The following is a 22,002-nucleotide window of genomic DNA, read 5'->3' on the forward strand; positions in this document are numbered from 1 at the left end:
CCTGAGTAGCTGGGATTGCAGGTGCCTGCCACCATGCCCAGCTAATTTTTTTATATTTTTAGTAGAGATGAGGTTTCATTAGCCAGGCTGGTCTCGAACTCCTGCCCTCCAGTGATGCACCTGGCTCAGCCTCCCAAGTAGCTGGGTTTATAGGCACCTGCCATCATGCCTGACTAATTTTTCTATTTTTAGTAGAGACGAGGTTTCGCCATGTTGGCCAGGCTGGTCTCGAACCCCTGACCTCCAATGATGTGCCTCCCCTGGCCTCCCAAAGTGCTGAGATTAAAAGCGTGAGCCACCGTGCCCAGCCACTACCACTACTTCTTACCATGTCTTCCCCATTCTTGAATTCTTTTTACATTAATCTCCTATGTGGCTGAATTTTATCATTAAGCTATTAATACAGATTCAAAAGAAGCTCACTGGTGCATTTCCCCTTGCATGCTTAAAATGACAGGACAGGTTACACTTTCTTTTATGCAAACTTTATGGACACTGCTGTATCATCTTCTGGTATTGACCAATGTTGTCAAGAAACTTGAAGCTAGTCTCATTGGTTCCCCCCTGTATAGACCCTGTTTTGTTCTGCTTGGATTATCTTTTTTATCCCAGGATGTCCGTAACTGCTCCAATATATGATTAGAATTAATAATTTACAATTATCTTTCATGGAATACAGTCTATCCTTTAATCTACAGGTTCAACACCTTGTTTTAAAACATCTTTCTGGTACCATTTATTGTGCTATTTTCTGTGATACCCTAATGATATTTACAGTAGGTTGAATCAATATTGTCCTTTCATGTTTCTTCTTTACAACCATTTGAGTATCTTTGTTATTTTCCATGTCAAGATTTTTGCTCCAGTCCTGTCCACCATGTTTCTGAATGTGATTTTGTCAAATTTGTTACATTTTGGTTCCCTCTAATGTGGTTTTTAGCTCTGTAATACACTTCTTCTTATTTTTCTCTGATATCTTTTGGCCCACTTTCAATTACTTCTATTGTTTAATAATCCCTTGGTTAAAACCTTATAAATATTCTATGAAGGATCATTTCCAGTTTTTCTAAAATCTTATTTTTATTTTTTAAATATAAAGGACATTTTTTCTTCACTTTTCCTTTGTTCCCTTGGGCAAATTATCTTAATTGTTGCTCTCATAACTGTTTTATTTTGTACCTTCTATTACGCTAATGTTTCTCTGCTTTCCAACACACCTTCTTGTTATTTTTAGCATAATTTAGGCACAGGTGCCATAGTTAATACTCGTCTTTGAATGATATCATTATTTAGCTGAAGGATAGTGTGAGAATGGGAAGATGGTGAGTTAGGGCAACCATAGCTTTTATTTTGGCTTGTCATTGCAAATATCCCCTCAATAAAATCTGCTATTTTCTTTGCTCTGGGATATAACTTTTCTAGGTTTTTAATGTTCTAGAAACTGGTATGGCTCAAAGTGGCACTGTCTAATTCACACGCCATCTGATTGCTTCTCATTTTTTCTGTGCTTACTTCCTTGCTGGAGGTCTCCTTTCCTGGGAGACCAGATGTCCAGCAGGGAAACATGCTCACATCCTTAGAGGAGTGGAGCAAGACTATAATGATTTCAAGTAGGCCTGGCAGAGACTGTGTTAAACCCAAGAGCACCTGCTGTACATAGGGAGAAGCTATAGGGAGAAGCTATTTTTTTTTTTTTGAGAAGGAGTCTTGCTCTGTCACCAGGCTGGAGTGCAGTGGTGCAATCTCAGCTCACTGCAACCTGTGCCTCCCGAGTTCAAGCGATTCTCCTGCCTCAGCCTCCCAAGTAGCTGGAACTACAGATGCATGCCATCACGTCTGGCTAATTTTTGTATTTTTAGTAGAGACAGGATTTCACCATGTTGGCCAGGATGGTCTTGATCTCTCGACCTCGTGATCCGAAGCTATTCTTCAGCTATGGCTGTTGGTGGCCTTGGGAGAGTGGGATTATTAGAACCTTGTATTTTCCCAAAGAATTCAGAAATTCTGATTTTTATGTGAGCTCTTCATAAAAGTCAGTGAGTGACATAAAATAGCAAACAAAAAGTGAAAACATAATTAGGTCAAATATAATAATATGCTTGTAGGCCACATTAAGCCTTCGAGCCTCTCATTGAAACAGCTATTAAAGGAAAAAGAAAAAAAAGTCCTAATGACTTTTCCTTTAGCATCCTGTGGTGGCCACGAGGTTTCTACAGGGACACTAATGTCTGCTTATCCCCTGGTGGGCCCAGGACTCTAAGGTTCAATTCTCTAAATCTAGGAATCAGGCTTTACTGCTGTGACACTTCAGGAAAATCTCTCTCCTTCCTGAGTGCTGAGGAGGATGTAGAGAGCTTCAGATTTCTTGAAGGTTCATATCCTTGTTTGCATTTGACATTTTTCTTGTTGAATTGAACAATGGTAACTTTTTAATGCATTTTTAAATTGTTATTGTTTTATATTAATTTTGAGAGAAGGACTCAGATAAAAAAGACCTGTTATGCACTCTGTTTTGTTTATCTGAAAGGCTTTTGCGGGCTTTTAACATCTCCCATCAATTTCTGTATTTGCTAATGACTGCTCTTCAACTGTCCTCAAGAAGTAAAGTCCAGGAGTTCCTTTCCTATAGCTGAGATCCATTTCCTAGATTTCTCATTATGTGGGATAAGAACCAGACTTTCCTACAGGCAAAGGAGGCAGCTAGGTATACAGATTGATTTCAGGAGGATCAAGAAAGCCCCCAAACTCCCCTTTGCAACAGTAAATCCTCCCTCATAAGTCTCCAGCATTTATAAGTCTGAAATCCTGTAACTGGCTTCATTTCCTTCACTTTTTAATTTTTTTTTAATGCTAGAACCCTTATAAGATATAGTGATACATTTTACCTATTGCTGATACCTTTGGAGCTTACTAGGTCTTTCCTTAAGAGTAGGTTTTGAAAGTTGGAAGAGGGAACAGAGACACCTTGATTGTAGGAGACGCATATTTGTGAGAATATGAGGGTAAAGAAAACCTGAAAATGGAAAGTAGAAAGACACACCTCCAACTGGCTTACAGTGATGGAGACAGGGGCTCAGCAGGTTCCCTTCCATTTTTCAAAAAATGGATGCTGGTAACAACAGACACCACTAGGGATTGTGATGAGATGCTTACCAGGTGAATGAATCCCGCAGCTGTGAACCAGGTACTGAGAATTATTGACAGCAGTTTGGAAAACTTCACTGAGTTACTAGAGGAAGAGAGACAAAGAGCTGTTGGGTCTAACAGATTCCAGAACAACATAAACACCTCATCCTCTAAGATGCTGCTACACAAAGTGTGGCTCATGGACCAGAACGAACGGCGTTACCCGAGAACATATTTGAAATGCAGCATCCCAGTCCCTGCCCCGATCTCCCAATCTGCATTGGTACAAGATTCTCTGCTTGATTCATACACACATTAGAGGTTGAGAAACACAGCTCTGAAACTCGCCCAGTCACATATACTTGTTTGGAAAGTTTGAATTTTTCTGCGATATCCACTAGCCTCATATCACTTTTTAAAATATCTACATGTAGATCACAGAGATTGTTATATTGTCCAACACAATAATATACAATGCATTATGCTACGAATCCAAGGGGTAGAAATCCAGGGAGCAGATTTGCAAAATAAAATTCTGAACAGAACACAAAAATATAAAGTCACACAGACTGCTGAACTGATAACAAGGTCTTTAAGTGAAGAAAGATCAGAGGGGCCCTTGTCACCTAAGGAGAGCCCTAGAGCTTAGCTGAGATCTCTCTGGTTTTCAGGCAGGACCACCCGTCACACAGGACCAGCCTTTCCTCCTCCAGCTTCTCCATAATTCATAAACACGTAGCAGTGAAATCCACCTGGCCTCTAATATTTGATGCTTCTAGTTTGACTGTCAAGGCATGGAGATTTTGAGTGGGCAACAGACCAAACTGCTCAAAATTTTACAAGTATTGCTGCTCAAAGCTAGTTTGGACTGTGTTCTTATTGTCTGGAAATACTTAGGTGGCTATATTTCTGCAAGCAATAGTTCACTGCTTGCTGCTACTGGGTAATGTATGCTTCGAGGAATTGTCTTACATTCCAATGCCTGAAGAAGTGTTTCTTTTTTTTTACCTAGCCAGGAGAGACATGAGTTACTAAAGCAAATATATAGAACCAATGCCTCTGAATTGCTTTGACTTTTTTTTTTTTTTTGGTGGAGGGACCTAGAATTAAAACCTAAATAAACTTATACACCATAGCTTTACAAAACAAAGACTAAACCAGCTCTTTAAAATGATTGCAAAGTTTTCAGCTAGTGTAAGATGTAATATAATGGGAGAATGTGAACAAATAATATTTTGGCAGCTGAGAGATTTCATGATCTTTGCACTGAAATTCTGATAAGAAATGCATTGAGTTTAGGGTCCAGTTAATACATTCATTTTCTAATCCAAACTAATAAGTAAGCAGTACTTCGGTCAGGGCTATTTACCTGGTCTTGATGGCTCGTAGAATTTGCAAGATTTGAGGGAGTTCTAGCAGGCGCAAGGCTCTTAGGAACCTTAAACCTACAAACCAATGGAAAGGAGAAAGCTGCCAAAATCAGAGGGTCACTCCAGAGGGAGCCTATGTTATAACAGCATTGGAATCGCTTACATTCTTTTTCTTCTAGACATGTTCCAAATCTATTCTCATGTTATAGGCTTAACAGCATAAGCTGTAGTTCAAATACTAGCCCTGACGCTGTTGTAACCTAAGGCAATCCCCTCGCCTTCTCTAGTTCCTTATCTGTAAGATGGGAATGTAAAACGTAAAATGGTACTATTATAATAGTACCAACCTCACAGAGTTGTAGCATCCATATCAAGCATGTAGAAGCATGCCTCACATATTATGGGGACTATTCATTTTACTCTATTTAACTCTTCTTTAGAACGGAGAGCAAAATTTCCCTTAACTACTTAAACTCCTGACTATACAATCTCTATGATATGCTTCACAATGTTTGTATGATGTTTTACTTTAGGTGGTATGATAATAACATTAGCAAGGAATGGAATTCATATTTATTTTATAGATAATAAATCATAATATAAAATAACACGAAACTGATAAAAGCTACATAATGTCCATGCACTGTCAACACATTCACCTTAAAGACAAAACAACTAATTAAATAATTCTCTAAAATGCCATAGCACATATGGAGATGATGATTAGCTTTTAAAGACAAAGGGAGGTTTTTCATCTCCCCCAGCTCCTGTGGGATCCCAGCATAAAGGTGCTACCAGGGGAATGAGATGTTGGAGTCTTGCCTCTCACATTACAAATGCAGTCAATTCTATCAACAACTATTGAACACCTACTGTGTGCCTGCTGCATTGCTAAGTGTTAAAGTCAAAAGGTTTCTGCAAGTGTATGACAAAACCATACTATTAAGGTGAGAGGTTTTTAAAATGACAGTCAGGTATTAAGAACAAATGAAAAATAGATACTTACAAATGAATGTTGAGTTTTTATTTTATTCATAGATATTGCTACCCGTTCCCAGAGCACACTTACCTAGCCAATTGCTCTTCAAATAATAAGAAATAAAGGTTGGTGGGATGGTAAAGATGTCTACGATTGAATTCATCTCCAGCCAGAACTTGATCTTGTCATCAGCTGCCATAAACTATGAAATAGAAACAGAATAACACAAATTCTGTTACCCTCAAGAATTTTTAAGTGAACACTAGATAGCATTATTCAGCTGCATTTTACTTATCAGCTGAAGCCTTGATCTCCTTCTATTTTACATATACACAGACACATATATTTATATGCTATGTGGATGCTTTGGGAGGCCAAGGCGGGCAGATAGCTTGAGGTCAGTAGTTTGAGACCAGCCTGACCAACATGGCAAAACCCCATCTCTACCAAAAATACAAAGATTAGCTGGACGTGGTTGCAGCTGCCTGTAATCCCAGCTACCCAGGAGGCCGAAGCAGGAGAACCACTGGAACCTGGGAGGTAGAGGTTGCAGTGAGCCAAGAACGCTTCACTGTACTGCAGCCTAGGTGACAAAGCAAGACCATGTCTAAAAAAAAAAAGATGTTTTCATATATAGCATGCCTATATATACATACATATATGTGTATATTTTATATGCACACATTAGTCTCCCACAAACAAGAAATGAAGAGATTGAAATCTAGATCTAGAACAGGTCTTAATAAATACCTCTAGAGTGAGAGAAATATTTAACAAATGAGTGTAACAAAATGAAACAAAGATACAAAGTTATTTTCCACAGTTGTATTGCAGGCATGCCACCAGTGGAGCCAAGGACATCTCCAGAGACTTGCTACTCAAGTTCTGCTCACTTGTCATTATTAGTAAAGATGGGAAGCCAGTAAGGAGGCCATGGGAACACGATGATGGCATTTAACGAAAGAATTACTTTCATGTTGTGTTGGAACTTTTAACCTGGTTTAGGGTTTCACGTGCAGGAGACAGAGTTTTTAGGGATCAGTATATATTTAACAAGTTAGGGCACAGATTAGCTATCTTTAGAGTTTGAAAACTCGGGCAGATTGTAGGACTGAGATACAGTTAGTTCTCTGTATGTTGTGCCTGTGGTGTTTGGATATTCACTCCCACTTTCAATAGGTACTTACCCTCAATCCAAAATAGAAACTAAAGAAAGCATTGAAAACCAAATCAATAGGAATGGTTTTGTCTTCGTATGATGAACAGCTTCCAACAGGGCTGGAAAAGAAAGAAGGACAGTTTGTGAAGATAAACATTTAAAAAGTGGTGTCTATATAAGGCCAACTAAAGGGAAAGAATAGGAAAATTTTTCTTTATTCACCATGAATCCAGACACTTAAGTTAAGATCTCAAGGAAATTAATTTTTCTCTTGGGAGTAGAGGAATGCATGAACAAAACCAGTGGACTGCCAATGGCACTGGAAATAAGAGGAAAATTACCCATAATTTGTTTCGTAGGATGTATTGGTTCTATTTCCATTTTAACAATGGGGATTCAGAGCCAGAGAGATGATGGGGCTCTTCTTGGTTTGCAAGATCATCTATCTAGTCAGTATATTTTGAATTAATTCTCTTCTGATACAGAGATACTCTAGGTCAAATGGATTGATTTGAACCAATTTCAAGGAAAATCTCCTAAAAGATCTCTTAGGAATTCACAATGCAAAGGCAACCAGTTTCCCTAGGTTCTCTAAAGTTGCTTGGCTTTCTGTGGCCCTGCAATCCCAATTCCATTTTAGCTAGAAATCCAATATAATTCCCAAGTGATTGACATGGAATTCAGATTAGATTGGGCTTTGTCCAAAATAGCTGCCCTAACCCTGAGAAATAAGGAGGGGATGCTTTCAGAGGACAGCAGGCAACAATTTGCTTCTTTGTCACAGGTGAGAGGGCTGGCATTTTCCTTTCTCAATACCATCCGAAGTTGCTTGAAACCTATGAGAAACCCTGAAACTACGACAGAGTTTCTGCTCCAAATCTAAGGAAACCAAAGACATATAAAACCTTCATGAGTGGCCTAAGTGAGGGAAAGAAAGCTGAAGGCTGGTGTCCCAGAGACTCCAGAGTAAATCTGGGGTGGGGGTTGCAGACCACCTTGACCCCTAGCAGTGCAAAGTGGCAGGATACAAGGAAACTCTTGTATATTTTGCAGAGCTGGGCTTAGTGCTTACTGGGAGAAGCCAAACATATCATTTTTTATGAGATTGTGTGTGTGTGTGCATGTGTGTGTGAAAGTATATTAAGCATTATTCCTGAGGAGAAAGTTCCAAATTAGCCGAGCAATGTACTGATATAGCAGACAAGCATGACTGGACATTGTACTCACTCAGCAGAATTGATGAAATAGATTATAAGAGACCCAATGCTTAGTACAAAGACAAGGATCACCTGAAAATGAAAAACAGGGACAAATGTCTAAATCCACTTCATTTGCATTAAATAAATCGACAAAAGTGTATTTTCTCTTTTTACCATGCCTGTGTACGTGTAGCCATTTATTCATATATTCACTTATGTTAGTATTCATTCATTCATTCATCTGTTTATCGATTCAAGGTCCAACTTGATCAGACCTTTTCTGAGTGTTAAAAAAATGAATATGTACCCATTTTACTTATCTAATTTTAATTTGCGCACACTTCAGAATACACAGTTCGTCCTTCCTGCTGCTTCTAGAGGCTTTTAATCTTTGATCTCAAGAGATCCTTTCCTGTGATCACTTATTCACTCATCAAACATCTATTAAGTGCTTAATAGGCTTTATGCAATTTATCACATGCTAGAAAAGAAGGGGTTATTGGAAATAGACCCTGGATTTGAATTGTTGGTTATATTATAAAAAAATTCCAGACATGTGTTCCCTAAAGGATAGCCAGAATTTTCACAGTAGGGAAAATGCTACAAGTGAGAAGAAGGTGATTTTTTTACCATGCCAGTGCCTCTGTAAAATAGGGGTATCTCAGGGAATGCAATCGGAAACTGTCCATTAAAGGCCCTGGGGGTGTTTGGATAAAATCTTTGGCAGCTTTCATTATATTTGAGGTTAATTTTAGGTAATTTAACATTCCTCCAGTTATTTCTAGTTTCCAAACATCCAGCTTTTGAACATGTTCAGTCCAGTGTAATTCTAATAATGAAACTCTGGATTTCATTTAGGATTAAATCTTCTCTTTATTTTAGCTCAGATATTCCTTGGGTGGGCTACGTATATTGTGAAAGGACTCAGTTTCATCTCTATTAACCATTTCTAGGTTTTTATTCCTAGATTCTGCTGACTAGGCTACCTCTGACCTCTCCAGAATTGTAGCTCCATGTGGGGAGGGATCAGAAAGGGGAGATCAGAGAAGGAACTTGCTTCTCTGACTGGTGTTAGATCATGATGCTCACACCCTGGGGCTCTCTGGGCATGAAAGGTCTTTAATGTTTACTTTCATGGGTGGTCCCATTGTTCTTTGGAGATTCCAACTGAATTCATGTTCAAATTCCACAAATATTTCTCTAGCTCCTCTTGTGACCCAAGTACTCTTCTGTTCATCAGTGATCAAGTGATCAATATACACAAAGACCCCTGCCCCCACATTGACATCACAGCCTGGATGACAAATGAAGATAATTAATATGCAAATCATCTGATATGTTAGAAGTGAAATTCTTTGAAAATAAAACAAAGCAAAATAAAGTGGGAAAATGCAAGGGGAAGGGGAAGAGGAAAGACAATCTTTTTGATATTTAATGGCTAAGCATCCCATTTGTGGTTCCCTTGATTTCGGCGAAGCCTGTTCTCTCACGGCCACTCTTCTCTCACTACATCTCACCCTCCTATTTTCTGCTGGAACTATTATCCTCCCAGATTCCCCATTCAGCTGGTTATAGAAGTCTCTCCCATGTAATTCACGTCTGGCACATGGAAACTCTTAAGGTTTCTTTGTTCCAACAAACACTGGAAGAGACAGATTGTGTCCTGGGTGGCAACTCGTCTGACACAAAGCAGCTAGCCAACAATGAGCCACAAAGGAGCCACAGACCTGTCCCCTGTGCTCCCAAAGTTCCAAGGAAGGCAAATTGAGATTTCTGAGTGGTCTCTATTCAGCTTCCTGTCTTAAGTTTGAGTTGAGAGGAAAGTACCCTCACATTTCTCCAACAGCAGAGCTCCTTCCAAATACGCTCTTCTATTTCAAATTGACCCTAGTTTACAAGTGATTGGGTAAGAGGCTAGGAGCTTCAACTGGTTTTCTTTCAAGAGCTTTTAAGTGGTAGTGTTGGGGTCTCAGCTCTTATCGTAAGTTCCTTTTTTTTTTTTTTTTTTTTTTTGAGACGGAGTTTCGCTCTTTTGCCCAGGCTGGAGTGCAGTGGCCCAATCTCGGCTCACTGCAACCTCCGCCTTCCAGTTTCAAGCAATTCTCCTGCCTCAGTCTCCGGAGTAGCTGGGATTACAGGCACTCGCCACCATACCTGGCTAATTTTTGTATTTTTAGTAGAGACGGGATTTCACCACGTTGGACAGGCTGGTCCTAAACTCCTGGCCTCAAGCGATCTGCCCGCCTTGACCTCCCAAGTGCTGGGATTACAGGTGTGAGCCACGGCGCTTGGCCCTGTAAGTTCCATTTAAAAAATCTAGGTTAAGTGTTGATGAAGATAGTACTAAGTTTGACGGTTTCACGCAGATATTCAGTTGCAGCTGTGGTCTGAAGCTCAGAAAAGTTGTTGGGAGTGGAGATATGTATATGTGTGTGTGTATATATACACACATATATACATTTAATAGCAGCATACTGATAATTATTAATAATTTTAAGGAAATCCTTTTGCTTTTCTTTACATATGATTATGTACATTTTTTCTCTTATGAAATCCCATAAAAGGTTCAAGTAAAAATCAAATATTGACAGATTTCTGGAAAGATGATGGCATATATGACTTACGTTTACAACCCCCTCCCCCAACCCATGGAAATGAACAAAAACATGTAAGTACATTTAAAAAGAAAAAAAAAATGATAGAAACAAAGAATTGAATACCACAAACCCAAAGATTATTACCCAGAAATCATAGGAAACCAATGGCAAAATGTATATTAAAACCAAAAGAAGGCACTGGGAGCTGACAGATTTGTGGACACTAAGGAGAGGAAAGATCACCTGGTGCCCATCAAGCAGACCATCCAGATTCAAAACTCCTTACCTGAGGAATTTACAAGTAATCAGACTTTCCTATTATCTAAAGCAGGCATCTGGTTCTATGTTTCTTTCCCCCAAATTTATAAGTAACTAGAATTTCTATACATCTCTGGATTGCATGCATGTAGAAACTCATTGCGCAACCCTTGTTGATATCAAGGCACCACAATGTCTACAAATGTAATCATTTATGATGACCCATGTGGCTAATATGGTACAAATTTCCCTTAAGCTCCTGCTTTAAGGTCCAGAAACACCCCTAAGGAAAAATCCATCTCAACATACTCAGTCCTGTTTTGCTGAAGCACCTTGCTGCACACTCAGTCCTGTTTTGTTGAAGCACATTGGTGCACACTCAGTCCTGTTTTGCTAAAGCACGTTGCTGAACTCTACTGCAGTTTTCTTTCCTTCCAATAACACTGTCCTTTTTCAAACCTATACTGTTGTCAGTCATTCTTACCAACTCGCAAGATGACTACTTTCTGATGCCAGGGCTCTGACTGACACTGTTCAGTGAGTCGGGTAGAAATGAAAGATAATTCTGAGAAGAGCTGTAAATTTTTCACTGGGTTGGAGGAGCAAAATCTGGAAGAGCTGGCTGTTCAGAGACGGATAGATAGCCCTTTACCTGAGCCATGAAGGCTATGGATTGGAGATGGGGCCACCCAGCCAAATAGTGGCCGAGAGGAGACACCCTGAAGCTGAGCACTCTCAGAGGAGGAACCTTTTGGCTAGTGGCAACAGCTCTTTTTCTAGGAAGCACCTCAGAAAGAAGTCAAAGAAAAATTAACTGAAAGAGTGGAGACCTCATCCAGACAGAGCCTTGTTTGTAGAGTTGCTGGCCCCAGCCTTATTCCCGAAGCTTATCTTTATGAGGAAACACATAGAAACCTGGGACTTTGATTTTCACAATGGGATCTAAAATACTCTGTTTAGTTAGAGGATAGTTGTGGGGGGTCTTCAGATAAGAAACAAAATCCAAAGCAGTTTAAAAGGGGCACCAGGAGTACTCTAAACCTTGGGAATATTAATATACCATGGATAAGTGCCTGTTTTATGAGAAGTATAGGAAAACAGGAGGATCAGGCAAAGAAAGTATATGGAATGACTTTCATGAAAGAGTTAACACAGAATCTGTTACGATTCAACATTTTAAAGTTACAATTAGAGTTTCTAGTGAGATTTGAGAGGATATTATACTGATAAAATAAATGCAGCCTACAATCAGAAGGAACGATAAGAAAGTGAGAGAAGTCTTAGGGCAGGAGGGAATGTGATTGACAAAATTAATGTCTCAATAGAGGTACTGAATAGCAGAATGGATACTGATGAAAGTGAACTAGAATAAAGGAATTCTCCAAAACCACCAAGCAAAAACCTGAGATAAAAATTATAATTAAAAGTGCAGGGGCCGGGTGCGGTGACTCATGCCTGTAATCCCAGCACTTTGGGAGGCCGAGGCGGGAGGATCCCGAGGTCAGGGGTTCAAGAGAAGCCTGACCAACTTGGTGAAACCCCGTCTCTACTAAAAATACAAAAAAAAAAAAAAAAAAATAGCCAAGTGTGGTGGCGTGTGCCTGTAGTCCCAGCCACTCAGAAGCCTGAGACAGGAGAATTGCTTGAACCTGGGAGGCGGAGGTAGCAGTGAGCCGAGATTGCACCACTGCACTCCAGCCTGGGTGACAGCAGAGTGATACTCCATCAAAAAAAAAAAAAAAATGGCAGGGAGGTTAAATGCAAGAGAAACAACTATAATGGGCATTCTAAAAGGATAAGACAAACACTTCCACCCTGCCCCTCCTCCAAAAAAAAGAATAGCTAAAGAAAAAAGCAAAAGATGATTCCCTGAACTGAAAACAAATCTGAGTCTGGATCGAAAAGGCCCACCAAGACTTGTCAGGGAGGAAACATTGAAAGAAGACACACACACAGCCATATCATGGCGAAATTTCAGATTTTGAAGATACGCTATACCTTTCTATATTGGAAAATATAAAAACACGAGTTATCTGCAAACTAAAGAGAGTAAGACTGACTTTGTAATTCTCCTTTCTAATCTATATCAGTCAGGATCGGGAAAGGAAAGCAGAAGTCACACCAGTCATTTTAAGAGAATTGAATTTTAAAAATTTATTAAGTAGGATTGGAGGATCAGAAAGGCAAAAAGAGGAACATGGGCATAACTAACTGTGACCTTCTGCACCCCGGTGCCTGGTGGATCAATAAAAAAGAGGTTGGAATTCTCAAAATTTAGTAGTTTAAAAGAGGTGCTCTTTGGAGTTGGGATTCAGACTGTCGACGATAAGAGTCAAATTCTGTAAAATATTTGAAGAGATTTATTCTGAGCCAAATATGAGTGACCATGGCCCGTGACACAGCCCTCAGGGGATCCTGAGAACATGTGCCCAAGGTGGACAGAGTGCAGCTTGGTTTTACACATTTTAGGGAGGCATGAGACAGCAATCAAATACATTTAAGAAATACATTGGTTTAGTCCAGAAAGGCAGGACTCAAAGCAGTGGTGGGGAGCTTCCAGGATATAGGTAAATTTAAACATTTTCTGGTTGACAATTGGTTGAGTTTGTCTGGAGACCTGGGATTGATAGAAAGGAAATGTTCAGGTTAAGGTAAAAGACTGTGGAGACGAAGGTTCTTCTGAAGTCTTATGATGGCTGCCCTTAGAGACAATAGATGACAAATGTCTCCTATTCAGATCTTTAAAATGTGCTGGACTCTTAGTTAAGTTCTTTAGGATTGGGAGGGCCTGGAAGAAAAAGATCTAGCTATGTTAATAGAGATTCTTTACAGATGCAAATATTCCCCCACAAAGGACAGCTTTGCAGGGCCATTTCAAAATATGGCAAAGAAACATGTTTTGGGGTAAAATATTTTGACTTTCTTCTTCTGGCATAATGTTATGCCATTCAGATTGGAAAGTAACTCACAATATATACGGTTAAATAAAACCCATCTGATGAGAATTTATGGTTTGTAGGGCATGACTCCCCACATCCCTTAGATAGGAATTTGGGCAAGATAAAATAATCAGAGCTTAGTCCTCAAGACGTAAGAGGAAGGATCCCAGCACGGATGGTAATTGTGCCTCTGCAGAGACACTGTGAGCTGCTTGTGGCAGTGTTGGAAGAAAAAAAAATGGAAACAAGAACCAAGTACAACAACTGGACTAAAAATCTGTTGGGTAGGTGGGACTGAAAGGAACAGACACGAAACACAGAAGCAACAAACAGTTTCCTTTTCTGACCTCTAGGCTTCCTGCCTCGTCTTGTACTCCCATTGGCAGAGTCTAGGAGCAGGCTTACAGAAGAGACACACTTGCTGAGTTCTGGCCCCGCCTCACAAAACAGAGGAGAGAGGCTACAATGGGAGCTGCTAGACAATAGCTTAGTACCTGGCATGTGGCCCTAAGTGCTAGAAAACACTGGAGCAGCTTTTACAGAGTTTTAGGAAAAACAGATTGCAAGCCAAGAATTCTAAACTCAACCACATTGTTGTTTACTTGTAAGAGCAAGAAAAAAACTTTTTTGGACACTCAAAGATTCAGAAAGTATACTACCCACACTTCCCCATGGCAAATGAATATGGGCACTTCTTTAAAAAATAAAAAAGAAGAAACATTCAGAAAGAAACAGTATGCTATGTAAGAAAAACTGGTACATAATAAAACTGACAAAATTAGGTTTTAATGTAATTTTAAACTTTAAAGCGAATATTAAGAAGAAATCATGCTAGATTTATAATGCTACCAGAACTCCCCTGCAATTATTCTCATACAAAAGGAGCATACAGATATAACAAACACACAAAGATACACAGAGAAATGTAGGGCAGACAGTTTGTTCTGCATTTGATTTATATAATGCCTATAATAGTCTATTAAAATTAAATTATCCAATTAGAGGATGCCAAAAAATAAATAAAGTAATAAAAACAATAAAGTAGAAATGTAAATATCAGCCAATGGTCAGTGCTTACTCTGCCTTGAGTGGTTTACATGTATTATGATAGAATTCTCCTTGCAACACTCTAATGGGTGTTATTATAACCTCCTTTATATTCATATTACGTGAATGAATTCCAACTTAGAAAAATTAACTCACTCAAGATTACATACTAGGAAGTGGAGGCGCAAGTGTTTGAACCGAAATCTCCTGAAATTCACAATCACCATGTAGTTCTGCCTCTGTGGTGAGATAGGAAATTCAGACCCTAGCAGAGCTCCTAGTGTGTGTCCAATACCTGTTCTCTCTTTCTTGCTAACAGATCTCCCATTCGTTTGCTTAAGCCACTAATATTTAGATATTCTATTATGCAGTATATTTAATCTCCAAATATTATAATATAAATATCAATAAAATAGATCACCATAAAGGAAAATGATTACATTCTCCTGGCAAATTAAAAAATAAATGTATTTTTAATACAACACAAGAACAAAAATCCAGCTATATGACACTTCCAAGAGACATACTTAAGAAGAAATAAGAAAGAAAGATTGAAACAGAGCTGGGCAAAGATATCCTAGTCCAGTAGGAATACAATGAAAACAGGAGGATCAATGTTACATGCTAATATTGCATTCTAAAATATTCCAGCAAAAGCAAAACAAAGCCAAAAACAATACAAAATTTGGCAAAAATGGATATTTCATATTGATGAAAGGCACTATCAACCAAGAAGATACAATAGGTGACTTTGTATATCAGTGGATATTGTATAAGAATATATCATTCAAAGTCTGCTGGAAATACATGACAGTCAATAAAACTAAAAAATTGTAAATGAAGCTGTCTGACATGTCCCTTTCAATCATTCAGCAAATAATTAAGGATATGGAAAACACATATAACATAATTAGTATTGCTTATACATCAAATAGACAGTCTTTCAAAATTCCATTACATGGTAGTAAAAATTGATCATGTACTAGGCAACAAAGAATTTCTCCATAAATTCCGTGAAGTAGAAATCATAAAAGCTTTGACATTCTTGGACCATAAATTTCTACCAAAGTAGAAAAGATAGCCACTCTATCCCCAATCGAAAACCCCTCCATCCGAGGAAAGTGAAAGCATACAACATTTCTCTAAATAGATAATGTATCAAACAAGAAACCAAAATTAAAATTTAAACAACTTAAAAGATGAATTATGCATCAATAAAAATAAGAGCATTACTTGCAGAGTCTCTGAGATATAGCCAAAGAAGTACTCAGAGGAAAAATTCGGATACAATTAATTTCAACTCAAGAAGCTGGAAAATTTGGCCAGCCCAGATAGCTGTTTCCATGGTGAAGTCTGTGCAAGATGGTGGGACCTAGCCCGGGCTTGTGGTGCTGTCCTGTGCCTCTGGGCTAAGTCGAGGGAGATGATGAAACTCTGGTCCTGAATACAGGGATACCCAGACTGACAACAAATATTACCCCAAGCCCAAGGCCAAGCTGATCCAGAGGGCAAAGGATGAGCTGGATCTCAGAAAGACACTCATCAAAGCTGCCCCAGCCAAGAACACAAGTTCTGTGTTGGAAGATCCAGTGATCCAGTGAATTCATCAACACGATGTTGGAAGAAGGAAGTCAAGTACAGCCAGATCCTTCAGGACACAGACTCAGGGAACTATGGACAGGAGAAGTTTGGAAAGTACCACATTGCTTCTGCAAAGGAAGGTGCAAGTGTCCAGCCCCACCCCCACATCACCTTTCACCAACCACTGAGGAACTTTCCTGGGGTGCCAGCCTGGGATGGATCAGGTACACACCATCCAGGTGGCCATTTCTACCAAGTCCCTGTGCCCCTTGTTGACCAGCCACTTCCTGGCCTTGAAGGGGATGATTACTGACAGCCTGGACAAGGCATGGATGTGGATGCCAGATGTGAGGGGGGTTACTGCTAGAGCTGCTGGGTATCTGCAATCAGGGTCCGTGATTAAGAGAAAGTGCCAAGTGCATGAGACATCCAAGACTAGTCACTGCTGGTGACAGAGGCAGGTAGAGGCTCCAGGGGGAAGGAGCCCAGGCCCGTCTGCCAAAGCTAACAGTGTGAGCCACTGCCACTGAAAACACCTGTCCTGAGGATGTTCTTTTTAAAGGGCAAGCTTCACAAGAACCATTGAGCAATGTGTTTATTACCCATTAATCCTTTTTTGCCCTGTGGGCTAGAATTAGCTCTCCCTGCCCCATCTCCTTGCAAAGAGGAAACGTGGATTTAGGGATTCCTCCCAAGAAATTTAGAGCCCAACTAGGCTTGTCTTTCTTCAGCTTGGGATGGACTTTCATTTCTTATGTTTTTTGTTTTGTTTTGTTTCGTTATTGTTTTTGTTGAGACAGAGTTTTGCTCTGTTGCCCAGGCTGGAGTGGGTGGTGCAATCTCAGCTCACTGCAGCCTCAGCCTCCTGGGCTCAGGCAATCCTCCCACCTCAGCCTCTCAATTAAATAGCTGGGACCACAGGTGTGTGTCACCATGCCTGGGTAATTATATTTTTATTTTTTATACAAATGAGGTCTCACTATGTTGCCAGGCTGGTCTCAAACTCCTGGACTCAAGTGATTCTACTGCCTCAGGCTCCCAAAGTCGTGGGATTATAGGAATGAACCACCATGCCTGGCCAGGATGGACTTTTGGATGGTAAGAGGAAGCAGTTTGGGTACCAGAAAAAGTTTATGAGAAAATGCTCATCCTGAACTGGTTGTGTAGCATGTGATATGTTCATATAACTGACTAGAGGGGGAGAAAAGGAAAATTAAGATAAATTGGAAAAAAACACTAAAATTAAGAAGGCTAAGGAAGATATTAATTATACATATGTGTATGTGTATAAATTGTACTCACACACTGAGGTATATATATATTTATGTATGTAGAATTAATGAATAAAGCTACTTTTTCATGAGACTAATGAAACATATACATCTCCAAAAGAGCTAAATGAGACCAAAAGGTAGGAACATGACCCATGAGACAAGGGGAAGAAAGGTGCAAATTAGAGAAAAAGAGGCATACCAAAAAAAAAAAGGTTCTTTCTAATCAAAGCTGGAATTCAATCTGTGGGGCCATCAAGGAGACAAAGTTGTCTTCTCCCTGTTGGCTCCTCTTCTTTGGAAAATGACCTGTGACTTGCTTTCATTTAAAACAAAGGTGACTATATTATTTATTGTCCAAACATATAGACCTTTTTTTTTTTTTTTTTTTTGAGAGACAGAGTCTCGCTCTGTCACTCAGGCTGGAGTGCAGTGGCATAATCTCAGCTCATTGCAACCTCTGCCGCCCAGGTTCAAGTGATTCTCCTGCCTCAGCCTCCTGAGTAGCTGGGATTACAGGCGAGCACCACCATGCCTGGCCAATTTTTGCGTATTTAGTAGAGATGGGGTTTCACCATGTTGGTCAGGCTGGTCTCACACTCCTGACCTCATGATCCACCTGCCTTGGGCTCCCAAAGTGCTGGGATTACGGGCGTGAGCCACTATGCCTGACCATATATAGACATTTAAGAATAAAAGAGGCTCTATTAACAATTACACTAGGACAACTAGCAGAAATCTGTGTTTATGGTCATCCTAGTTACAACATAAAATGTCATGTTGATTAGTAATTACTGCTTAATGCCCCTAACAAATATTGTTTCCAATAATAAACAAGTGGAAAAATGGGAGAGCACATTTGAAATCTCAAGATAGGTGTAAGAAACCAAAAAGGAATCTAAATTTCTTGACATCTGCCTCAAAATATTATTTTATATATTTTTTTCTGGATTGAATTGTCATTATAATTTTTATTAAACAACATTATAAGCTGATCATTACAAAACGTGAAAAGTAAAATTTTATAAAAAAATTCATCCATGGGATGGATTTTTCTTTTTATTTATTTATTTTTATTTTATTTTATTTTTTATTATTATACTTTAAGTTCTAGGGTACATGTGCACAACGTGCAGGTTTGTTAAATATATATATACATGTGCCACATGGTGTGTGGTACCCATTAACTCATCATTTACATTAGGTATATCTCCTAATGCTATCCTTCCCCCCTCCTCCTATCCCACAACAGGCCCCGGTGTGTGATGTCCCCCTTCCTGTGTCCAAGTGTTCTCATTTTTCAGTTCCCACCTATGAGTGAGGACATGCGATGTTTGGTTTTTTGTTCTTGTGATAGTTTGCTGAGAATTATGGTTTCCAGCTTCATCCATGTCCCTACAAAGTACATGAACTCATCATTTTTTATGGCTGCATAGTATTCCATGGTGTATATGTGCCACATTTGGGTTTTTCAAATTAATGTAGATATTTATAGATATCACTTTTGTTAGAATGAGACAGGGTTCAACATCAATATTAGTCATGGTTTATGTTTATAGATATAAGTCCTGAGATTTTGTTTATACAAATATTAATAACAATACCTATATATGCTTATTATATGCGGAACATATATATATTTTACACTTATTAACTCGTGTAATAATGACAACACTATAATAATGATTACAATGTTAACACATTCTTATATTTTAGCTCATTTATTGAAATCTATAGATAGCATTTTTCATCCCCACTTTATAAATTTTACATTGTATTTCTATGAGATATGTGTCAGTTTCCTCATTTAAAAAGCAGGTAATGATAGTGCCTCTCTTGAAAAACGTATTGTGAAATGGTAGTGGGGGAAAGGAAAACGAGAATGTGGAGTTCGCAGCTTCATCAATATTAGGAAGTAGAACCTAGGAAAGTTGGAGAACTGTTCCACCTGCTGACCCTTCAGAAACCTGTTGACATCCCTCCCTTTCTTACAGGGTGTATCCCTATTTGAAGACAGGATCTATGGACTAACTTGAATTCAGATCTAATTTTACCTCCACTGGCTTCACGAGCCATACACTTTATTACTCTCCACAAAGAAGTGCCACAAGAAGTAACACATTATTTCAAAATTTATATTTATAGATACAATTATGGGAGGAGAAGAGTATCCTAAGTGGCCTGAACACTTAAATAAAATAAATCTGACAATGTTGCTGAGAACTTGCAGAGCTTTGAAGAAAGAAACTCATGGCAGTAGGTACTTGCTTCTGGGGATAGGGGTAAGGAAGGAATTTAGTTTTTACTTTGTACTTTTAAAATATTGTATCATGTGCATGAAAATATAAACAATAATATCTGTAAATGACCAGTGCAGAAAAAAACATAAACAAGGTAATCATCTGCAAAAAAATTTCTAGGAAGATAGTGTAGTGTTTCCTGCCAGTGTTTTCTTTATTCATATGATAACAATCTCTAAACTGTATTCTCATGCTACATACCAAAATAAATTCTTGATGCTTGATGGTATATTCAATATAAAATATGGAATAAGGAAACGAAGTGGAAAAAAACAAAGATACAGCTCATCTCAAGGTGGTGGAAAAGGTTTATTTTATTTTCACATAAACAATGCATATAAAATATGAAGAGACTGATCTTTTCCAATATGTTTTATGTTTTTCTCATTTTTTTCCGAGAGGTTGCATTACATTAGGAAAATGAGCAAAAAACAGCAAAATAAGTAATTTAGTCATTCCAGGCACCATTTTTGAAATATTCTTTCCCATTTCCAAATGAATTATGATGCTTTATTTGTGCACTTAGTTCTTCTGTATACTAGGGTTGACAACTGTTGTTGTTGCTAGGGGCTTAATTTATCTACAGAGAGGATTACACATTCACAGAAAAGGTTATGCATTTGCAGAAAGGATTTAAGGCAGAATACAAAAACACAAAATGCTAGATTACCTGAAAAAAAAAGAAGCCAGAGAAGCCAGAAAAACAGAATGTGAACATACAGTAGTGCTTAGGATGATGCTAAAAATAGATACACTTGCTAAAAATAAGCCATAATTTTGGTTTTACATTTTCTAGCCACAAAGCAATAGAGAAACACAGTCAGTTACGTAATTAACAACCACACAAAATCTCAAAAAGAAATAATATAATTGCTTGAGAATAGGACCATATTTGGAACTAAATTTAGAAGAATTTTTTTTCCACAGGTAGTTGATATAACACACCTAACCCATAGATGCACTAAACATCAAACCCATAGATGCTACAGAGTTGATCAATACCTTGTCATATTCTATTAATATTAATAATATAGGAAGACCTCTAGAGGACATGCTTTTTTGAAGGGAATCTTTTTATTTGACTGTTGGAGTTCCCTTCTCACGTTCCTACTTCCTCTTTTCCTGTTTCTCCTTTTACCTTTTTTTTTTCCATCTTCCTATTTTCCTCTTCCTCCGTATTCTTTTTCTTTGTCTTCTATTGAGTGGTTGCCCATGTATTCTCCCTCAAAGTATTAAGGGCATTAGTTTGTAGGGTATATAAAAAGTTGCTATTTGGGGGGATTTTCATATAAGTACTGTGTCTTCATTGGAAAAGAAAATGTAATGCTTTCTTTTCCATGACCTGGAGCTGTTTAATTAGCATTAGAGATATCTATTCCTTGAGGGTTTTGTAGACTGGTCCTTGAAATCATCCAAGTCTCTCATCGAAGGGGCAAAAAGGGAGGGTGGTGAAGATGATTATGGGTCTTTGATAACTTTGTTTTATCCAGATATTTGGTCTGTTTAAATTTCTCCTTTTATGGACAGTTTTGGTAATTCATATTATCATAAGAAATCATCCAGTTTTCAAAATTAATTACATATATATATTTTCAATTTCCTTTTTATCTATACTTATTTTCTCATTTAAATGTCTTATTTCATATAGTTGTACTTTTTCCTTTTTTTTCATTGTTTATACACTAGCTATTGATTTCTCTATTTCATTGTTTGAAGTAATCGGCTGTTTTATAATTCATTAATTTCTAACTATCTTTTAAATGTATTCTGCTTAGATTTAATGTTTTTATTCTCTAACTTTTTGCATTTGATACTTAGTTCACTAATTTTAATTATTTTTCATTTATCAAAATAACTTTTTAATGTTTTACATATCTTGAGGTTATATTTTTGGTGCAGTGATGCTAATGATGTTATATCTTCTTTGTGGTTTGTTACATTTATCATTTCAAAGGTTATGGTTGAATTTTGTTGAATTTAAGCTTATGTGATATTAAAATTGTATTCCTAATTTGTACCATCATTTTCCTGGCTTACTTTTGACAGTTCCTTTATTTTCAGCCTTTAGTGCCTCTTGAACCTTAAAATATAATCAGACCATGTCAACTCATGCTTTAAGATCTCAGACATCCCTTTACCTTAGAATAGAGTGATTCCCTTTGAGTCTATTAGCTCT

General features: G+C 38.3%; 1 protein-coding gene across 1 annotated transcript in view; it reads right to left on the bottom strand.

The window, feature by feature from the left end:
• The window catches only part of KCNU1 (potassium calcium-activated channel subfamily U member 1), a 149,775-nt gene that overhangs the window by 122,192 nt on the left and 5,581 nt on the right, over positions 1–22,002 (bottom strand). The window contains exons 3-7 of the mRNA XM_063709355.1: positions 7,862–7,923; positions 6,663–6,753; positions 5,566–5,677; positions 4,496–4,571; positions 3,154–3,229 (exon numbers count right to left, since the gene is read on the bottom strand). Of these exons, the coding sequence (XP_063565425.1) occupies positions 3,154–3,229; positions 4,496–4,571; positions 5,566–5,677; positions 6,663–6,753; positions 7,862–7,923 (417 nt within the window). The remainder of the gene's footprint in view (positions 1–3,153; positions 3,230–4,495; positions 4,572–5,565; positions 5,678–6,662; positions 6,754–7,861; positions 7,924–22,002) is intronic.

The sequence above is a fragment of the Gorilla gorilla genome, chromosome 7 (assembly GCF_029281585.2).
Source record: "Gorilla gorilla gorilla isolate KB3781 chromosome 7, NHGRI_mGorGor1-v2.1_pri, whole genome shotgun sequence".
NCBI classification, from domain to species: Eukaryota; Metazoa; Chordata; class Mammalia; order Primates; family Hominidae; genus Gorilla; species Gorilla gorilla.